The sequence below is a fragment of the Ascoidea rubescens genome (assembly GCF_001661345.1).
Source record: "Ascoidea rubescens DSM 1968 unplaced genomic scaffold ASCRUscaffold_6, whole genome shotgun sequence".
NCBI classification, from domain to species: domain Eukaryota; kingdom Fungi; phylum Ascomycota; class Saccharomycetes; order Ascoideales; family Ascoideaceae; genus Ascoidea; species Ascoidea rubescens.
The window spans coordinates 77,321-96,107 of record NW_017962918.1 but is presented as its reverse complement, the minus strand read 5'-3'; the positions used below and the strand labels follow the sequence as shown (position 1 = coordinate 96,107).

The window sequence follows — 18,787 nt, the reverse complement described above, 5'->3', positions numbered from 1 at the left end:
CCCAGCGGTGGTCCTGGGTGCCGGCGCAGCTTTTGCCGGCGCGGGCGTGCCAATCACGGGCCGCGCATTGCTAAGCGAGAGAGCGCTCCGATTGGGCTGGAGTTCTGCAGGTGTGGTCCAGGTCTGGGTTCTGGTTTTCATTGTTCTTTTCTCTTCTCGCCCAGTCACTCGCTCATCCAGCACCCAGTCACACACACACTGCTTTCTCTTCTTGCTGCTCTTCGCTAGAGTGCCTTCCCCAAGGTGGTGCCCGCTTCTCGACCCCAGCGCGCGCCTCCCGTCGCAGCGAGCTTTTGGCGAAGAGCTGGAGCGCGCCGGCAGCCAATCACAGCGCGCAGGCTTATCTCCAGAACAGCAGACGCAGCGTCGGAAAGACGTCCGAGGGCTGCGCCGGGATTCCGAGGACGGGCCAAGCGCAGTGGAGACTGCTTTCAGGTGATATCCGTGGGCCAGAGCTGCGTTTGTGCGTGCTGCCGACCCCAGTTTCGTGTTTCTTTTTTGGCTTTTCAACTAACGATCGATTACAGGCCCATTTTCTTTAGACTTTGGAGTTTATTTTCTTCCTTCATCTACAGGCCTGATATAAAAATCATCCATTTTCTGCTGCTTTTCACTCTCTCCCTTCCTTCTTCTCTTCCATTCTTTATCTGCCTTTTGTCTTCTCTCTGCAATTGATTTGACTATCAATTTTCTCTATTCCTTGTCTTCCTCACAAATCCTTTCCGGTTTTATACCATCTAACATAAAAGACCACCTACAATAACAACAATTCAAAATGTCTAACCCAGTTGTATTAGCAAAATATAATCAATTATCGCAAAAGGGCAAAATCATTGCTGAGTACATTTGGATAGATGGCTCCAACAACTTGCGTTGCAAGGCTAAGACCTTGTCCAAGCCTGTTACTGCTGTCTCCGATCTCTCATGGTGGAATTTCGATGGTTCTTCTACCGGTCAAGCTCCAGGTCACGATTCTGATGTCTTATTGAAACCAGTTTCCTACTACCCTGACCCATTCAGAGGTGGTGACAACATCCTAGTCATGTGTGAATGTTGGAATCCCGATGGAACCCCAAACAAATTCAACCACAGACATGCTGCTGATTTGTTGTTGAAGGCCCACGCTGGTGAAAAAATCTGGTTTGGTTTGGAACAAGAATACACTTTGCTTGACAAGTATGACAACATTTATGGCTGGCCAAAGGGCGGCTACCCAGCTCCCCAAGGTCCCTACTACTGTGCCGTTGGTACTGGTAACGTTATTGCAAGAGACGTCATTGAGGCCCACTACAAGGCCTGTCTCTTTGCCGGTATCAACATCTCCGGTATTAATGCTGAAGTCATGCCCTCCCAATGGGAATTCCAAGTTGGTCCTTGCGAAGGTATAGAAATGGGCGACCAACTATGGGTAGCAAGATTCTTGTTGGACAGAGTTGCTGAAGAATTTGACGTTAAGATCACATACCATCCAAAACCACTCAAGGGTGATTGGAATGGTGCTGGTTGCCACACTAACGTCTCCACTGAAAAGATGAGAGTGAAAGGTGGTATGAAATACATTGAAGAAGCCATCTCCAAATTGGCCGCCAAACACGACAACCACATCTTGTTATACGGTAAAGACAACGATCTCAGACTAACTGGTCGTCACGAAACTGCCTCGATCTCAAACTTCTCCTCCGGTGTTGCCAACAGAGGTTCCTCTATTAGAATCCCTCGTCCTGTTGCTATAGATGGCTACGGCTACTTTGAAGACAGAAGACCTGCTTCTAATATCGACCCTTACTTAGTAACAGGTATTGTTACTGAAACTATATGTGGCTCCATTCCTGAAGTTGACATGGTTGAAGAGTTTAAACGTGAATCAAAATAATCTCATTTACTTGAAATTTAAATAAATAGTCTTTAATTTTTATTTAATCATTTTTATATTTTTTATCAACTTTTGTCTTAGTTAATTTTTTCCTTTTGTATATTTCAATAATGCTACAGTTGTCTCAAAATTTTCACATCTCCAATACACTACCATACACTATCCATACGCTATCATAAATCAATCAAAATATCTATTCCATGCATAATCTATCACAACTATAAAACTATTCAGTATGATTCATAATCTATCATAATCTATCATAATCTACCATAATTATCATAATCTATAAATTTCTTCAATTCTTCACTTTCTTCACTTCTTCACTTCTTCACTTCTATTCTTACACTCATTTTCGGTAAAATCCCATCCAGATTATCTACCACTAACTATAAATTACAAAATTTCTTTTTCTCTCTCTCTTCAAATGCTCACGATTCCATGATACCCTCATTGACGTATTAGCCCTTATCTCTATCTGCCCAAACCTAATTTCCTCCAGATTCTCTTATAATTACTTTCCTATTTCAATCACCAACTACTGGAATATTCATTAAACTTTCTCATCTCGTTGGTTTATTTGATGTCCTTTATTCTTTTTCGAAAATGGATATTCTCTTCTTCTCTCCTTCCTAACAGGACTTGCTTTTTCCATCAAAAAAAAACTTTTCATAATTACACTATCTGATCATCTCCCTTGACACAATCCCACTAAAACTCTCTGAAACTCTCTCTCCCATCCTCATTTCCAACAAAAGCAACTCCCACCTTCTCCAGACTTTTCTCCAAACCCCTTGCCCTGTTTTTCCACGCCCTGTTTTTCCCTGCTCCTCTTTTCTCCAGCAGCTCGGCTCTCAACCTCCGTGACACCCTCTCTGCACGTTTCAGCGCACTCCGGCGCCTGTGTGCCGCTGTCCAATAAAATCCCGTTCCACTGCCCTGGACTCATCGCCGGATCAGGCAGCTTTTCTTTCTTTGCTGATAAGAAACCGCTTAAATCTCGCGCGAAAACTTCATCAAAAAGATAACGCCTTCGGTACTTTGCCTTTTTTCTTCCCAATCCCAGAATCAGGGCTCTATCAATAGCCCTGCTCTCTGTTTCCGCCATTTGCACCCTTTAGACGCATGCACTCACCTGTATCTTCATGCACATATCACTATCCGCTACAATGGGTCTGCTGACGTAAGCGCTGACTAACCTCAGCTTTAATATAATCTTCTCAACACTGATTATATTTTCATCAGCATCAGATCAACCAATTTGTCCTATTTGAAAATATTGTTTCTCTCATTTTCTCTATTTTGCTATACCATCTTGCTATATTCTCACACTATGCATTACTTACTAGAAACCAGCTCCCATGTTATTTTTTACTTTCCACCAAAATCAAATTCAGATATCCCAAACTACTCCATCCACTTCAAAGATCATGACACGAATAGTAATCTCCATTCTCTCAATAAGATTCAAGACTTGAAATTCAATGATAATCTAAGTCTATACTATAACAACGATCAAAATATAGTAGAAGTTATCTTTAGACAATCAAACAACTTCAATGACCTTCACTACAATCGCCAGAACAACAGCTTTCCTACCACCAACACCGATAATAATACCTATAATAATACCTATAATAGCAATAATAGCAATAATGATAATGACAATTATAATGATAATACCACTCAAAACTTGGGTTTTATCCCAATGAACGATGATATAAAGATTAATAAATTAGCTAACTTCATCTCAATTTGGAAAAATGGTTTGTCCTTTATTGACGAATTTCAAAGTTCCCTTAATTACAATTCTAATAATAGTACAATTAACAATAACAACAACAATAATGATAATAATAACCAACTTGAAAATAGAAAAATTGATCCAAATTTACTAAATTATCTAAACAACAACTTCAACAATTTCAACCATTTTAAAAATCTAAAATTTAAAATAATTTCCTGGAATATCAACGGTAACTCAAACTGCTTTAATAATATCAATGAACTAAATAACTTTAAATCACTATTATCAATTCCAATCAACGCAAATAACTTAATAGACATATACATCATCAACCTCCAAGAAACAATTCCTTTGAATATTAAAAATTTTTACTCAGATCCTAAAATTATATCAAGTTGGTCTAATTTTATACTATATCTACTAAATGAAAACAACGATAAAGATAAAAATAAATATAAATATAAATATAAATATAATAAATACACTTACATCTCAAGCAATAGATTACTAGGTTTATCGACTATCATAATATCGAAATTATATCTAAAGGACTTGATCTCAGTTAAACTTAAAAAGTCAATTGGAACCGGTTATTTCAAAATTTATGGCAACAAAGGTGCAACTTTAATTGACTTTAATCTACAATTATCCTCCTACTCTAATAACATTAATAAGTTTTTAAAATTTGTAATAGTCAATTTACACTTAAACTCTGGTAACGATAATTTAAACTTTTCAAAAAGAAAATCTCAATTGTCTTTAATCAATACATCTCTCAATTTAGACTCCTATTTTAATCTTTTCTCTAATAAATCAAAAATCAGTGACGATGATTTTATAGAATTTGATAAATCAAGCAACTCTTTTAGTTTCAATAATGATGATGAAAATGACAATACAAACACAAAAACAAAAACAAACTCTAAGAACAATACTCACAAAGACATAGATAATGAAAACAACGATGAGTTGTTTTCAATTGAGGACTTCGATGACGACAATGAAAGATTGGATTTCTACAGCAGTGATGACGATATCAATTTATTAAAATCAACATCGACTTTAGTTTCCCATGATGATATATTCAACCAAAAACCCAATGAAAACTGTAAACAAAATCATCTTCCATCTTCAGCAATAACGAATTCAAAGACTTTAAATTTTAATGATACCTTATATTCAAACAATCATAGTGTAGAAGAAAATATTGGTAAAATCAAATCTCTTCGAGCTCCTGCAAATATTAGCGATCTTGATGATACCGCTGAAACTCAGAACAATAAACTAAATTCAGAAACTCAGAACAATAAACTAAATTCAATTACTCGAGATAATAACGATAATCATAATAATAATAATAATGACAATAACGATGAAATCAAAAAATGCTATTTATTTGTTTGTGGAGATTTCAATTTTAGATCAGATACAAACTCTACTGAATTAATTAAAGACTTGATTTCTAAAAATTTAGTCCCGAAAATTTTGAAATTCGATTCATTAAATTCAAATAAAAACAACTTGAAAATATTATCAAATTGCAATGAATCAAGAATAAATTTTAAACCTTCATACAAATTCAAATATACAAATTTGAATCAAAATGACTCTCTTATCGACAATGACTTCCGAAATAATACTGATAATTTCCAAACCATCGACAATTTTAACGACACTGACGATGATAACTACGATAATGATTATGATTATGAAAGAATCCCATCTTATACTGATCGAATCTTTTACAGAGAAATTTTTAAACCGTTTAACCATAATTTAAATGGTTTTAATAACATTAATAACAATTTGGAAATAGTTGATTACAATATGTCTGATATGTTCAAATGCAGTGACCATAAACCTATATATTTGGATTTTAAAATTAATGATGCCCAGTTATGCGACTTTGATCAAAGACAGGATTTAATTGAAAAATATTATGAGAATCTCAATATTGAAGAAACGAAAAACAAAAAAGCTAAAGACAGCCAACTCAAAGTCTCTTTATTAAATAATAAAATTAATAATGCTAAAATATTGAATATCGAACCTGTCACTTTAAGTTTTAACTTGGAATACTTCGAAGACAAGGAATTAAATTTGGTTGATACTAATGAAAGTGAGGAAATAGAATGGGAAATATTATTCAATAATAACGGTTCAACTTTTGTTAAAATAGAATACAATAATGGAGAAGAATCTTTTAAAAAAAACTATTTCAATAATTTCGAAAGTAAAAGGGAAATGGAGGATTACTTCAAGAGTTTCATTACGGTTAATGATGGCAAGTTAAAAGGCAAGCTATACAAAAATTTTTTTAAAAATTTTAAAGTCAATGTTCGAAGCTTTATACCTAGTGGAATTTTAAGTATTAAAATTTTAATTATTTTAAGAATATCAAAAGTTAAAGACTTTTATGTGAATTTCGAAATTAATTGCGCTGATTCATATTTTGGTAAAAACTTGGATTTATTTAATAAAGACCTGAATAATAAATTGATCCCTAATAATCTATTAGAGATAATAAATTATTTGATAACAAAACTTAATAGTAAAAACATTCGAAATAAGAACTTGCTCGTCATAAATGGCAGTTTTAAGAACATATCCATTCCTAACTTTACTAAATTTGAGAATTTCATAATAGAAAAAATTGAAAAGGATGAATTAAACTACATTGAAAACATAAATCAAATTCAGGAGATGAATGAAAACTATAATGAATTTGGCTTTAAATTGGTTTTCAAAATATTTTTGTTACTATTGCGGAATCTAGAAAATGGATTAATTCCTCAAGAGCTAATTCTAGTGATATTCAAACAATCGTTTAAGGAAATTGAAAATTTAAAGGCTGTTCGAGGAGTCAGTAATATCAGTTTACTAGAAAAGAAAAACATCATAACAACTAGAATAGTTGAGATTGTTCCTGGTATTAGATCGAATACGTTTGTTTATTTAATTTCGTTTTTGAGATTGTATTTAGATTATATAATTAATGACTGTTTCAACGGTAATGCCATCAGAATCAGAAACAGCTGTCAAGAAGTGGTTGAAGTATTTGAGCTGATATTATTTAAAATAGATAGCGATATGTTAACTGATTCATTATCTAGGCAAAGAAAGAAAGCGGTCAGAATTTTATTTGAGTTGGAATAATTTGATTCAATGAATATACTTATATAATTGTTATTATTGTGTTTGTAAAGAGATTGTATCACCACAATATTTTGTTAATGGATGGAAATAATAATTTATAAATTGTAAACAGTGTTATGTCACTCACTTCACTAGCTACCAATTTTAGCAATGAGAGCACCAGAGTGCCATCCAGACGATGTAATGGCCAATACCCTATAGCCTTCTTCTAAGTCAATTTTCATGGGTCTCTTCACCACTATTGATCTAGTTTCAAGCTCAAAATATCTATTCAACTCAGAATCTTTTATTTGTGTTTGATCGGGTGCAGTAGCTATTTTATTTTTATTCTTTGCTCTGATTATATCCTCAGCTTTTTTCTTGATTTCAAGATGTGATCCCAACCCTAAACAACCACAGCTTTCAAGCTCTTTTCCCCAACTGACTAGATCACCATTATCGAACAATGCTAAGTTATGATGATCACCAGATGCAATTGAGTGGCAGCCCTTTTTTTGAAGTTCAGGTATGATATCAACAAATTTCCTAATTAACGAATTGCTTGAGTTTTTAAAGCTCTTGTCTTCATCATTTTCATTATTTTTATCATCATCATCATCATCACTGTCATAGTCATCATAGTCATCATAGTAAAATCTAAATTCATTGTACGAACTTTTACTGTTATAATCCATCAAAGAATCTAAGCTCATTCTCAATTTATCACTAAGATAGACATTATCGGAATCAGTGATTGCACCAAATCTTAGAAAATTGCCAAATACTCTAACATATTTTGATTTTTTTGATTTTATTATATCGTTGAATGGAGTTAGTTCATAGGCAACATTTTCATTGATAAATTCGCCATCTGATGGCCATTCTAAATTCAATCTGTATAGTTTGCCCTTGGAGTTGATATAGATTAAGAAGCCTTCACCAAATGCGTAGTCAATGATATTAAGAGTGTTTGGAATAATCATGAAGTTTGTTTTGACACTTGTATTGATGTCCCATTTATCAGTTTTCAAACCTTCTCTTTTATTCCAGATGGCTAATCCAATGTTTGCGATATAACAGGCACTTAAATTCCAGCCAGCTTTGATTGATTTGATATAATTTTTTTTAGTGTCTGGATTATTATTATCTAAAATATTGACACCATTTTCATCAATGAAATTTAGTTTAATACCAATGTGTTGATTGTCTATATTGTCTATATCCCAGGACCAAATATTATTCTCGTTATCTAAAGCAATAAAATGGAAATGACCACCACTGACTTGAACGAATTTGATATGACTGTTTAATCTGTTTCTAGGGATTTTCATTTTATTGATAAATCTTGGTTCTACAGTCGAGTTATCTTCGTCATCGCTGACAACAAAGATCTCGTCGTCTTCAAGGTTTTCTAGTTCTTTTTTTGTCACTATTTCGTGCTCTAGAGTAGGAAAGTGAGGAGCATCAGAGGGTTGAGCAGCACCTAGCTGATGATCAAATCGTATGTTTGGTCTTCGAAAGCCTCCTAATCCAAAAACACCAGGCACTGGTATGACTCTGGGGAAATCACTGAAGCTTCTTCGATTCACAAAGGAATTGAATTTGATATGGAGGTTTCTGTTGATGATGTTTGAAGGGAAGTGGTCCTCTGAGTCTCTGGGGCCAGGAGGCGAGGAAGAGTGGTTGTTCCAGCTGGAACCAGTAACATACAAATCACCATTTGCAAGTAGAATCTGGAAGCTGAAGCCATTGGAGGAGATTTGTCTTATTGGCGATTTGTGGAAGCATCTTAGATATGTTGGTTTGACGACCTCTTTCTTGAAGAATCGTCTGTGGGTATTAGCCTCTGGAGCACTGGAGATGGAGTAGCCCAAACGCAAACCATTGTTGGATCCCCAGTCGTAGAACTTGGCCTGTTCTCTGGCCTTGTATAGATTGATCCAGTTGGTGTGGGTTCTTTCGATTGGTTTGTCGTTGAAGCTGATCAAGTAGAGATACTTGGAGGCTAGGTTGGAGGAAAGAAGGGCATTGAGGTGTGGGTGGTTCAACAGCAAAAGACGATTCACATCCTCCCTCTCTAGCTTGGGCAAGATGTGGTTGACAAAGATGTCTTCTCCTAGGTCGAAGATACTAAGGCCCATTGTGGTTTGAACAGAAGGGGCAGCAAGATGAGAGCAGAACTGAGTTGTTCTTATAGCTCTTATAGCTTATCTCAACATGCCTTCAGTTGCTCGACCCCGAGAAGCAATGTGTGATCCATCAAGTCTGGAGCTGAGAGCATGTTGATGAGCTTATCCTTCAAGAAGCTGCTGATACTACTGGGCCTCTACACTGGAAACAAGAGCTGTTCAAGAGAAGGTGCAACAGTTACTGGTTCTGAAAGAGAGCATCGAAATGAATCTCGTTGGAAACAGCTCTGGTGAGTGAGACCATCGAGAATGGCTCTATCAAAAAGACTTGATTAAAACCTGGGTGTGTTTTTGGTGGTTTAACTGATTCAATTGTTGCTTTCTAAGCTATCTGGTCTTGCAATTTACTGTTGGAAACCTCCATATAAGATACAGGTTGAAGATGAGCTCGAGTTTGAGCATTTTTGATATTTCCAACCTGATAGCACATAAACACTCAGTGTTCAATCATCTTCCTTTTTATTTGGTTGATAAGATCCTATTATTTTTGCCACTAGATAGAATACTATTGCTCAGTCTATCAAATTACGTTTCTGTTCGATACTATGCTTCGAGCTATCTATTTAAAACTATAGTCTTACTCAATCATAAAGGCTGGGTTAGCAGCGAGAAAACAAGTATAAACTTGAATGATCTATTCAGGCTTGGTGAGAAAATCAACGAATTTACAAAAAGCTTGTAATTAAAACTTGATATATCCTATTCAGATGACGATGATTTTAATAGAAAATTTCATACCTTATCAAAGAAACGTAACTTGCAAATCATTCAATCAGTGGTTTTCATCATCAAAAATGAAGTCGAAATCAGATTTCCTGTCTTTGCAAGATTGCTCAATCTTTTATTATCTCAAAATTCAAATCATTTACTACAATTCAACTTTTCTTATCATAATTTCAAGATTCTATCAAATTTCTTTGTTTTAAAATATTTGAAAAGTTGCTTCAAATTAAAAAAAATGAAAGCTTTCAATCCCTTCTCGTTACCAAGATTTCCCAACAATTCTAGCAAGACATTTACGCTTTTTAACTGATTTAAATTTGCAACTATACTCGAATTTATCTCATCTAGATTTTACTGATAACAACTCGCACTTTTTTTAAACAAAATCGATTTCATTAATCTAAAATGCTTGAATCTTTCTTATACCAATATCGCTCAAATTAAACTATTAAAGAACTGTGGTTCTTTAGAAATTCTAGATTTACAAAGAAACCATATTAAAATCGAAAATCTACAAAATTCGAAAAACATAAAGGCCCTAGATCTCAGTTTTAATAACTTCAAAAAAAAATTTAAAACTGATCTAGTTTATTAGACTTATTCAGTCTATTTCTATCCTTTAATAAAATTAGAAAAATTGAAAATTTAAACGATTTGGTAAATTTAAAGTATCTCGATGTGGTTAATAATCTAATAAAAGAATCTGATCATTTACAATATTTGGTTAATCTTAGAAGCTTTGTAGCTTTGTTCAATTCCTTGTCAAATATCAGGTTTTTAATTAATAATCATAATCTAACTCATTTAGATTTATATAAAAATAAAAAGTTTTCTGATTCAATCAATATACATAGATTTAAAAATTTGAAGATTCTAGATATATCCTCAACTTTAATTAGAGATTTTTCTATAGATTTTAATCAATTTAATAATTTATCAAATTTATCAATGGATTATAGTAATCTTTCAAATTTTCCAATTCCAAGTAATAATAATAATAATAATGATAATGGTAATGGTAATTTCCGCTCTTTAAAACTTCTATTGTTAAATTTTTAATAAACTAATGAAATTACATAACTTTAGTAAATTTATAAACCTTGAAAAATTGATACTTAATTTAAATAAATTATCCGAAATTGGTGATGAGTTGCTTGCATTGAAAAATTTGGTATATTTAAATTTATCATCGAATAGTATAAAAACATTTGATAGGGAGAAACTTGATTGCTTTAAAAAATTAGATCATTTAAATTCAAATAATAATTTATTAAATCATTTTGAGATTGATGAAACCTCATTGAATAAGTTGGAAGTTTTAAATTTATCTCATAATAATATTAGTAAAATTAGATTTATCAATAAATCAAAGGAAATTCCAGCTAGGTATTTATCGAGGATTAAGCAGATCAATTTAAATACGATTCATTTTTCTGAGAATCCAATTACAGATTCTGGAAATTTGAGGTTTTATCATGTTCAATTTTTAGAAGTTGATGATCAAGTTTACCACGATTATATGAAAAGATTTTTCAAAAGCTCTGTGGCAGAAAAACAAAATAAATGCAATGGAGTTGATGGAGAATCGAATGAATAGTCTAATACAGTTATAGTTTAATTGATTGTATATAAATAAAGATAAGTAAAATATAAAAACATGAAAAAAAANAAAAAAAAAAAAAATACAGCAATGCATTTCTATATAACTCTTAAAATTATAGTTGGGATTATAATTTTGCTTTTAAAGGAGAACCATATTTCAAATAATATCTTACAACTTCATCGATTGCCTTGGCAGTATATAGTACATTTTTATCATTCAAACCTGCGATTGATGCTCTTCCTGAATTAATTAAATAAACAGCATGCTTATCAGCTAATCTTTGAACATGATGTTCACCTAAACCAGTAAAAGAAAACATACCAATTTGGTTTGTTATATGATCCCAATTGCCCGGAGTCTTGAGTTCAAGCAAATGGTCTTTCAATTGGTGTCTCATTTTTATGATTCTTGAGGACATGGTTATTAGATCGTTTTTCCATTGTTTGAATAAGTCCTCATCGTTTAATAATAGAGAAACGATCTTAGCGCCGTAGCTTGGAGGGTTTGACAACTCAGATCTTGTGATTTTTTTCAATTGAGAGTAGATTGCATCTTTATCTTCTGTCAAGAAGTTGGGCAAAGTTAAATGGATACAACCGACTCTTTCACCATACATGCCAGTATTTTTGGCAAAGGATTGACAAATTATAATGGGAGTTAATTCACCTAGCACTTCCACACCTTTTCTCAAGGCCCAGGCGTCTTTATCCAAATCACCGGAGGCAAAACCTTGATAAGCAGTATCGAAGATGGGCAAATGTTTTTTTTGCTTAATGACATCTAAGATTTGCAACCATTGGTCATGATTAGGATCTAAACCGGTTGGATTGTGGGCACAAGAATGTAATAGGATGATTGAACCATCTGGAGCATTTGACAAGTCACTTAAATAAGAGGATAAATCGATTGATTTGTTTTCGTAGTCCCAGTATTTGTAGTATTTGACTTTGAAACCACAAGATTGAAAAATCTGGATATGGTTTGACCAAGTTGGAGCAGATACAAAGATCATTTTTTGCAAGGTTGGGTCATCAGACTGATTTGAGTGCCACTGATATAAGAATTTAGCAGCAATGTGTAAAGAACCAGTGCCACTTAAACTTTGAATTGAGACGATTTTGTCTGGGTTTGAATAAAAAGAAGAATCTTCACCCAAAGTAATCTTGGAGGCAGCGTTTGTTAGCGATTTGAAACCTTCAATGGGCAAGTATTCATGGTTGTAGTTTGGGTCTGATAAGATTTTCTTTTCAGCCAGTTTGACAGAAGGTAGGATCCATGGTCTGCCATCGTTGTCTCTATAGGCACCTAAGACCAAGTCGACTCTTTCAGGTCTTGTATCAGCCTTTGAGCGAGCAGAGACGCCAAACAAAGGATCAGGAGGTAATTGAACGATGTTTTGGAAGAATTGATTGGGCATTTTGAGCAGATATAATAAGGTGAATTGGAGGCGGATTGGGATAGGGATAGGTTGGGACGAAACAGGGTGGAATGGGACAGGGTTGAGCTGGATACAGCAGGATGTAGTGCGATATAATTCGATATAATTCGATATAATACGATGATAGGATATAATACGAGTATCGAGGTATGTGAACAAAAAGAACAAAGCAAATGGTGCTGCTCCAGAGATATAACAGTCGAGCTAAAAAAAACAAGGGAAATATCACAATATATAGAGTTGGAGCTCAAAGAGAATTAAAACAAATAAGCTCAATCAGTCGCCTAACAGTTGCTAGCCTGAGGGAAGTTGGGAGGAGTAGCTGAGCAGCTCCTGGCTCAAGTCGAAAGCAAGCAGCAGGCACCTGGAAAACAGCAGAGATGTGGAGGAGAGCTTCGTTGGTAAAGCCAAAACACAATTGCCAATTATTCTGTGGAGGTGAATGAGAGCTGGAGATTGAGCTCTTCTGATAAAGACTGGTCTTTGAGTCATTTTCCAGCAGCTGTTTCGGGCCAGCCCCAGTCGGTCGGTGGGCACTCGCCGATAAGCACTGCACGTGATAGCCGTGTCACGGAGGCTTTCCGGTGGCGGTGGGCGAGCGCGTCCCAAAGTGGCAGGCGAGTCAGATCCAGCACTCCGTTTCGCGCAGGGACCAATGGATCCGTGGTTGTTTCCGCGTGGACACGGAAGGCAGGTCGGAATTGGGTGTTGGATGCTTGCAGGTGTTTGTGGTCGGTTGCAGTCGAGGTTGCTCTTTGGGGTAACTGCCTGATTGGGACCACTCATATTGCTCCTACTGCTTTTACTGCTTTTGTTTCCTGTGGTGGTGGTGGTGATGCTGGATGATGGTAATGGTGATGGTGAAAATGGTGATGGTGAAAATGGTGATGGTGCTGCTGCCGTTGTTTCTTTTGTTGAATTTACTGTGCTCAGCACAACACAGATTTCCCTGGAGACGAGAAGAGTCAGTCAACTTTTGTGTGGACTCTTACGCCTTAACTCTTATCTTGAGCTGTTTTTGTTTCCAATTTTACTTTGCTGAAGGCGTTTTCTTACCATAAATTCGATCGAATCTCATTTAAAAGAAACCTTTGGGAATAACTTCATAGCGACTGGGTCCAAAAATGTTGATGTCCTTTTTCTGAAGACAAAGATAGAGATAACCATCCAAAAACAGCTCGTATTGGAGATTATATATTCGCTGATCTTCGTCTTTTAACATGCTCTTAGAATTAGTCCATTATCTGGGATGCAATATCAATATATTCAGCTCATTTGATCTGTTTATTTCGTTTATTTGCTTCATTTTGTTGAATCAGTGGAATAAAATCCAATTCCGAACGAAATTTCAGTTTGAGTTGTATTAAAATTTTAAATTTGAATTTTAATTCATAATAATTATTTTATTGTCTCATCTTTTTCATACGCTTTTATTATTATTCTCTTTAATATTATTACAATGTTAAGGAATAATTATTTAATAATTATTAAATAAAATTACTATCACATTTCTATTTCTATTGCTATTTCCATTTCTATTTTATTGTTTATCGCTATTTTATCCTTATATCTTCATCCCTTTTAATATTCAACTCCTTATTTCAATTTTTTTCATTCTTTTTTTTCTATCTTTAACTTCACTTATGGGGTTATTTTATGTTACTTTAAGGCTGTTTTAATTGAACCAAACAAATACTCGTTTTTATCAACTTTTTGAAATATTTATTATAATACTGAAAAACGATGGTGAGAAAATAATACTGAAGAAATAAGCCAAACAAGAATTGAAAAAATCATTACAAATTATATACTAATAAAAAAAATTATATAGAACTTATATAGAGATTATATAGAAAATATAGAAAATATAGAAAATATAGAAAATATAGAAAATATAGAAAATATAGAAAATATAGAAAATATTTTGGAAATATTTTTAAATTATATGAAAAACTTTTATAGCTGATAAAATAGAATAGTTAAATATTATTTATATTCAAATCAAAAGAAAAAAACAATAAAACAAAAAAAACCATAATAATATATTTGATTGAAAAAGAATTACTAAAAATACTAAAAATACTAAAAATACTAAGTATCAAAAGTATTAAAAGTATTAAAAATATTAAAACAAAAGAATATCAAAATGATAACAAAGTCATAATTTTGATGGACAAAAAAAAAAATTAAAAGTATTAATTGTTTTGTATTTTTTTTTGTTATTTTTTTGTAATTTTTTATCGTTTTTTATCAATTTTTTTTCACCATTTTTTACCATTTTTTACCATTTGATCTCTTTTGACCTTAATGAAATGTACTTGGTAAATAATGTTAGTTCTTAGTAATTGGAAAGAGAAAGAAACACTAAAATATAAAATATAAATTGTAAAATGTAAAATTTAAATGTAAAGTATAAATGTGATTGTAAATAAAACAGAAGAATGGGCATAAGAATTCAGAAATACATGTTAATCAATGTCCAAATCTTTTCATCTTCAAGGAGTCTCTTTTTCTTCTGGAGGATTTTGATGTGTATAAAGTATCATCAATTGGTTTGCCTGGAGAGCCAGTTTGAGGATTTCTGGTGGTATTATTATAGGGAAACTCTTCTGATATTGGGCTTTGCAAACTAAAGGGTTGGTTTAAGGAAGCTAAAGCTGCAGCAGCATTTTGTGAAGTAAACTGGTGATCGAGAGTCAAAGGTTGAGATTGGGATTGAGGCTGGTTATCTAGATTGGAGGTTGAGATTAAGATCAAGTCGTTTGGATTAGAGTAGAGAGATTTTTTGGAGGAAGAGTGAGAAGAAGAGGAGCTTTTTGATAGAGAAGAGTATCTTGAAGACTTGGAGGAGTGGGAAGAAGAAGAGGTATTTGAAGCAGGAATTGATTTCAATGCCGGTTGTAGAGATAAAGAGTTTGAATATGAAGGATCAGTGTTTGTAGGTAGAATGTTTTGGTTCATATTGTTTAGTTGGAAATTGTATAGGTTGTTGATGTTGTTGTTGTTATTAGTGTAGCTTGATAGGGAGGAGCATCTGGAGGATAGAGAAGAGGATCTTGAGTAGCCATTTAGATTTAGTTGTGGAGGAGGGTTTAGATTTTGGATTTGGAAGTTTTTCAATTCAAAGTTTGTGTTCAAGGGCAAGTTGTTTTGGAACTGAAGTTGGTTTAGATTTTGGTTATTGTAAAAGTCAAAGTCGATTAAATTTGGGGAAGCGTTGTTGTTGATTTGGTTGTTGATATTGATAGAGTTGATGGAATTGTTGAGTGAGTTTTGGAGGGAGTTTTGGTTTAAGATAAAGGTTGAGTCATTGTCTACGTCAGATATGTTTGAGTTGAAGGATATGGCGCTTGATAAACTGTTGTTTCTGCTGTAATTGTCGTAATTGAGGTTGCAGAGGAAGAGAAGTCTTTGTCTTATTATGCTCAAAGTTTCTGGAGATTTTAGCGAGTGGAAATTTGAGTTATTATTGTTGTTGTTGATTTTGTTTAGATCAATTGGAATTTTGTTTTTAATGGAGGATTTGAGGACTTCTTTGGAGACTTTTGATACGATGCCAGAGGGAGGATATTTTTGATTGAAGGGAGCAATCTGGGGGTTTGATAGGTAGTTTGAGTAGGTGGAGAGGATAAGCTTATCGAATAGAGGGTTGAAGTTGATGTTGTAGTCGATGAGACATTCAGAGGAGGAGTCGATAGAGGAGGAGATGCTGGTTATGGAGGATGAGAGACTGTTTAGTCTGGAGTTGTTGTTTGAGTTGTTGAGATTGAGGTTGAGGTTGTTGGAGAGTTTGTTGTAGGAGTAATTGTTTGAGGATAGTTGGTTGATTGGGGTTTGATAGTTTGAATTGAAGAAGTCTGGGTTTGAGTTGTTTGGAGTTTTGAATAAGAAGTTGTTGGGGTTGTTGTTTGAGTTGTTTGAGGATTTATTGGAGGATTTCGTGGAGGATTTTTCAGAACTTTTAGTGGATGAGTGGTTAGGGAATTGTAGATTTAAATTAACTTTTGCTTCCATTGTCATTTTAAGTAGGTATTAAGTTGTTAAGATTATTATTATTGTTGTTGTTGTTGTTATTATTATTATTATTATTATTAATTATTAGATGTTGAGTGAAATATAAGTGAACTGTGAAAGAGATCAGAAAAAAAATAAATGGTTAAATAATTAAATAATTAAATAATTAAATAATTAAATAATTGAATAATTAAAATAAAAGTAAAAATATAAAGGATAGAAGTCAAAAAGAGGACGAAGAAAAACAGAGAAGAAGGAAAAAAAAAATTAGTTCAATAAATACGGATATATTTATATTAAAATATAATAAGATTTAAATAGATATGAATAACACAGAGAAAAGTGGAAAATAAATGAGAAGAAATGGGAATAAATGGGAATAAATAAAAGCAAATGAAAGTAAGGAAGATGGTTGGAAAATAAAGGTTTTCTGATGAAAAATAATAGAAAAGAGCAAAATATTGAGATAGAAAATAGATTTTCAGGTGGAGTGGTGTTTTGAAGGAATAAAAAGCATAGGATCAGACCTACAATTAAGAATAAGAATCGAATGGGAATAAGATTAAGATTAGAGTTAAGAATAGGATTGAGATTAAGATCAGAATGAAATCAATTTCAATTCTGGCCACTTTCAACCACTTCCAAAACAACTCTAGCTGCAATTTGCAACCTCTTCCTTATTTCTTCTTGCTTCTTATTTCTTCACCTCTTCAACGCACTTCAAACTAAAACTGCTGGTCTCAAAGTTGCCACAACAGAACTTCGCTTCCAGCGCAACTCTACGTGCGTGTCCAAGTTATCCAACGTTGCAAAGCTGGTAACTTCCTCTGCTTCTGCTTCTGCTTCTGCTGTTTCTGCTTCTTCTGCTGTTTTTGATTCCTCTTCCTCTTCTCTTCCTCTTCCTCTTCTGCTCCTCGTCGTCTATTGGCTGGAGCCGACCTGGTCCCGATCTCTGCGGTCTCACCTGTGTGCACCGTTCTGCTGTGCAATCGACCCCCCACCGGGCCACACCCGCACACGCGCGGTCGTCCTCCGCGCACCCTCTGCCTGCGGCACGGCGCACACATACATCCTCCTGTTACGCCAGGTCTCTCGCTCTACCGTTTGGACAAATCACCTCACCCACTCGTCAACTGTTTGGGCTTCCACCTGTGCTCTGCCTAGTAAATGGTATCTGAAACGGCTAAGTCCTCTCAACTTTCCCCCGTTTTTTATTCATTTACTCTTCTCTTCTTAATACCTGCCCTGTGCTTCTTAAGATTAGAATTCGTGCAATCCACTGGAATCAGATGCCTCATCTATCCTATCTTCTATCTTATTTCCTCTTGTGCCTACACCGAACATGGAGTCTGAATCTCCCTACCAATGGCTACTGTTTAGTGTTCGGTCTGCCATTTTATCCACTTTATCCACAATCCACCATATTCACTGTGTTTGTTTGTTCTCTATTTTCTTCTTCTCCAAGAGTAAGGTTGCGTGCAACTTGCAGACTTCTGCAGCTGTCGATATCAATAGATCAAACCCAAAACTCTATTGTTGTCAAACGCGGATCTACTCCTATTTTTTTTTTCTGCAGCTTTTGCTGTTTATTCCGCACCTTTTCAGCTCTCCCACATCTTCCACATCTTTCACATTTTTCACATTTTTCACATTTTTCACATTTTTCATTTTGTTTGGTCGTATCTGATGGTACTTGATGATTTGCTGGCATTCAACTGTGGACGCCTATTTGTGGGTTTTTCTTGTTCCCAATAATTCATTGATCACTCATTTGTCCAGTTTCATCTATTTTGATAACAATAACATTGATTCTTGTCATTTAATTGTCATTTAGTTGTCATTTTATAGCATTATTATTGCACTATTATAGCATTGTATCCTTTATTTTTTTTTTTTTTATTTATACCGTTTCCCCGTAATATCCCCAACCGGATAAACCGAGGCGACGAGCACAAACCACCCATATATCTCCATATCTTTTAACCCATTTCCCTCTGCGTCCTCATCTTCCTTCCTCTCTATTTGCTACTCCAACAGCCAATAGAATCTTCCACTCCCAGCGAAT

At 34.3% G+C, this 18,787-nt stretch overlaps 7 protein-coding genes across 7 annotated transcripts; 3 read left to right on the top strand and 4 right to left on the bottom strand.

Annotated features, from left to right (window-relative positions):
* The first annotated feature begins 607 nt into the window (after positions 1-607).
* Positions 608-2,244, top strand: GLN1 (glutamate--ammonia ligase). Its single transcript, XM_020189218.1, has one exon. It carries the CDS (start codon positions 776-778, stop codon positions 1,871-1,873), a length of 1,098 nt encoding a protein of 365 aa, XP_020047276.1. The 5' UTR covers positions 608-775; the 3' UTR covers positions 1,874-2,244.
* A 962-nt stretch (positions 2,245-3,206) lies between these two features.
* On the top strand, positions 3,207-6,776 carry ASCRUDRAFT_7942 (DNase I-like protein; the record flags this gene model as incomplete). The annotated part of the gene is made up of 1 exon (XM_020194374.1): positions 3,207-6,776. One exon carries the CDS (start codon positions 3,207-3,209, stop codon positions 6,774-6,776), a length of 3,570 nt encoding a protein of 1,189 aa, XP_020047275.1.
* SAF1 (SCF ubiquitin ligase complex subunit SAF1) lies at positions 6,539-9,118 on the bottom strand. The gene has a single exon (XM_020193190.1). It carries the CDS (start codon positions 8,894-8,896, stop codon positions 6,908-6,910), a length of 1,989 nt encoding a protein of 662 aa, XP_020047274.1. The 5' UTR covers positions 8,897-9,118; the 3' UTR covers positions 6,539-6,907.
* A 208-nt stretch (positions 9,119-9,326) lies between these two features.
* ASCRUDRAFT_13372 (leucine-rich repeat domain-containing protein) lies at positions 9,327-11,264 on the top strand (the record flags this gene model as incomplete). Its single annotated transcript, XM_020189061.1, has 5 exons — positions 9,327-9,591; positions 9,652-9,882; positions 10,138-10,215; positions 10,263-10,713; positions 10,754-11,264. 5 exons carry the CDS (start codon positions 9,327-9,329, stop codon positions 11,262-11,264), a joined length of 1,536 nt encoding a protein of 511 aa, XP_020047273.1.
* A 45-nt stretch (positions 11,265-11,309) lies between these two features.
* Positions 11,310-13,148, bottom strand: ASCRUDRAFT_75720 (YLR027Cp-like protein; the record flags this gene model as incomplete). Its single annotated transcript, XM_020193189.1, has 1 exon — positions 11,310-13,148. A coding segment is annotated over exon 1 (905 nt), but the record flags the coding sequence as incomplete, so codon positions are not given.
* Positions 13,149-14,949: 1,801 nt separating this feature from the next.
* ASCRUDRAFT_75719 (uncharacterized protein) lies at positions 14,950-16,924 on the bottom strand. Its single transcript, XM_020193188.1, has one exon. The coding sequence runs from the start codon at positions 16,726-16,728 to the stop codon at positions 15,181-15,183; it is 1,548 nt and encodes a 515-aa protein (XP_020047271.1). The 5' UTR covers positions 16,729-16,924; the 3' UTR covers positions 14,950-15,180.
* Positions 16,925-17,030: 106 nt separating this feature from the next.
* ASCRUDRAFT_75718 (uncharacterized protein) lies at positions 17,031-18,008 on the bottom strand. The gene has a single exon (XM_020193187.1). The coding sequence runs from the start codon at positions 17,787-17,789 to the stop codon at positions 17,502-17,504; it is 288 nt and encodes a 95-aa protein (XP_020047270.1). The 5' UTR covers positions 17,790-18,008; the 3' UTR covers positions 17,031-17,501.
* Positions 18,009-18,787: the final 779 nt, after the last annotated feature.

Bases quoted from the DNA above. Each gene is read 5' to 3' on its own strand.
- SAF1 (XM_020193190.1), bottom strand. From the start codon at position 8,896: ATGGGCCTTAGTATCTTCGACCTAGGAGAAGACATCTTTGTCAACCAC.
- ASCRUDRAFT_75719 (XM_020193188.1), bottom strand. From the start codon at position 16,728: ATGACAATGGAAGCAAAAGTTAATTTAAATCTACAATTCCCTAACCAC.
- GLN1 (XM_020189218.1), top strand. From the start codon at position 776: ATGTCTAACCCAGTTGTATTAGCAAAATATAATCAATTATCGCAAAAG.
- ASCRUDRAFT_75718 (XM_020193187.1), bottom strand. From the start codon at position 17,789: ATGTGTGCGCCGTGCCGCAGGCAGAGGGTGCGCGGAGGACGACCGCGC.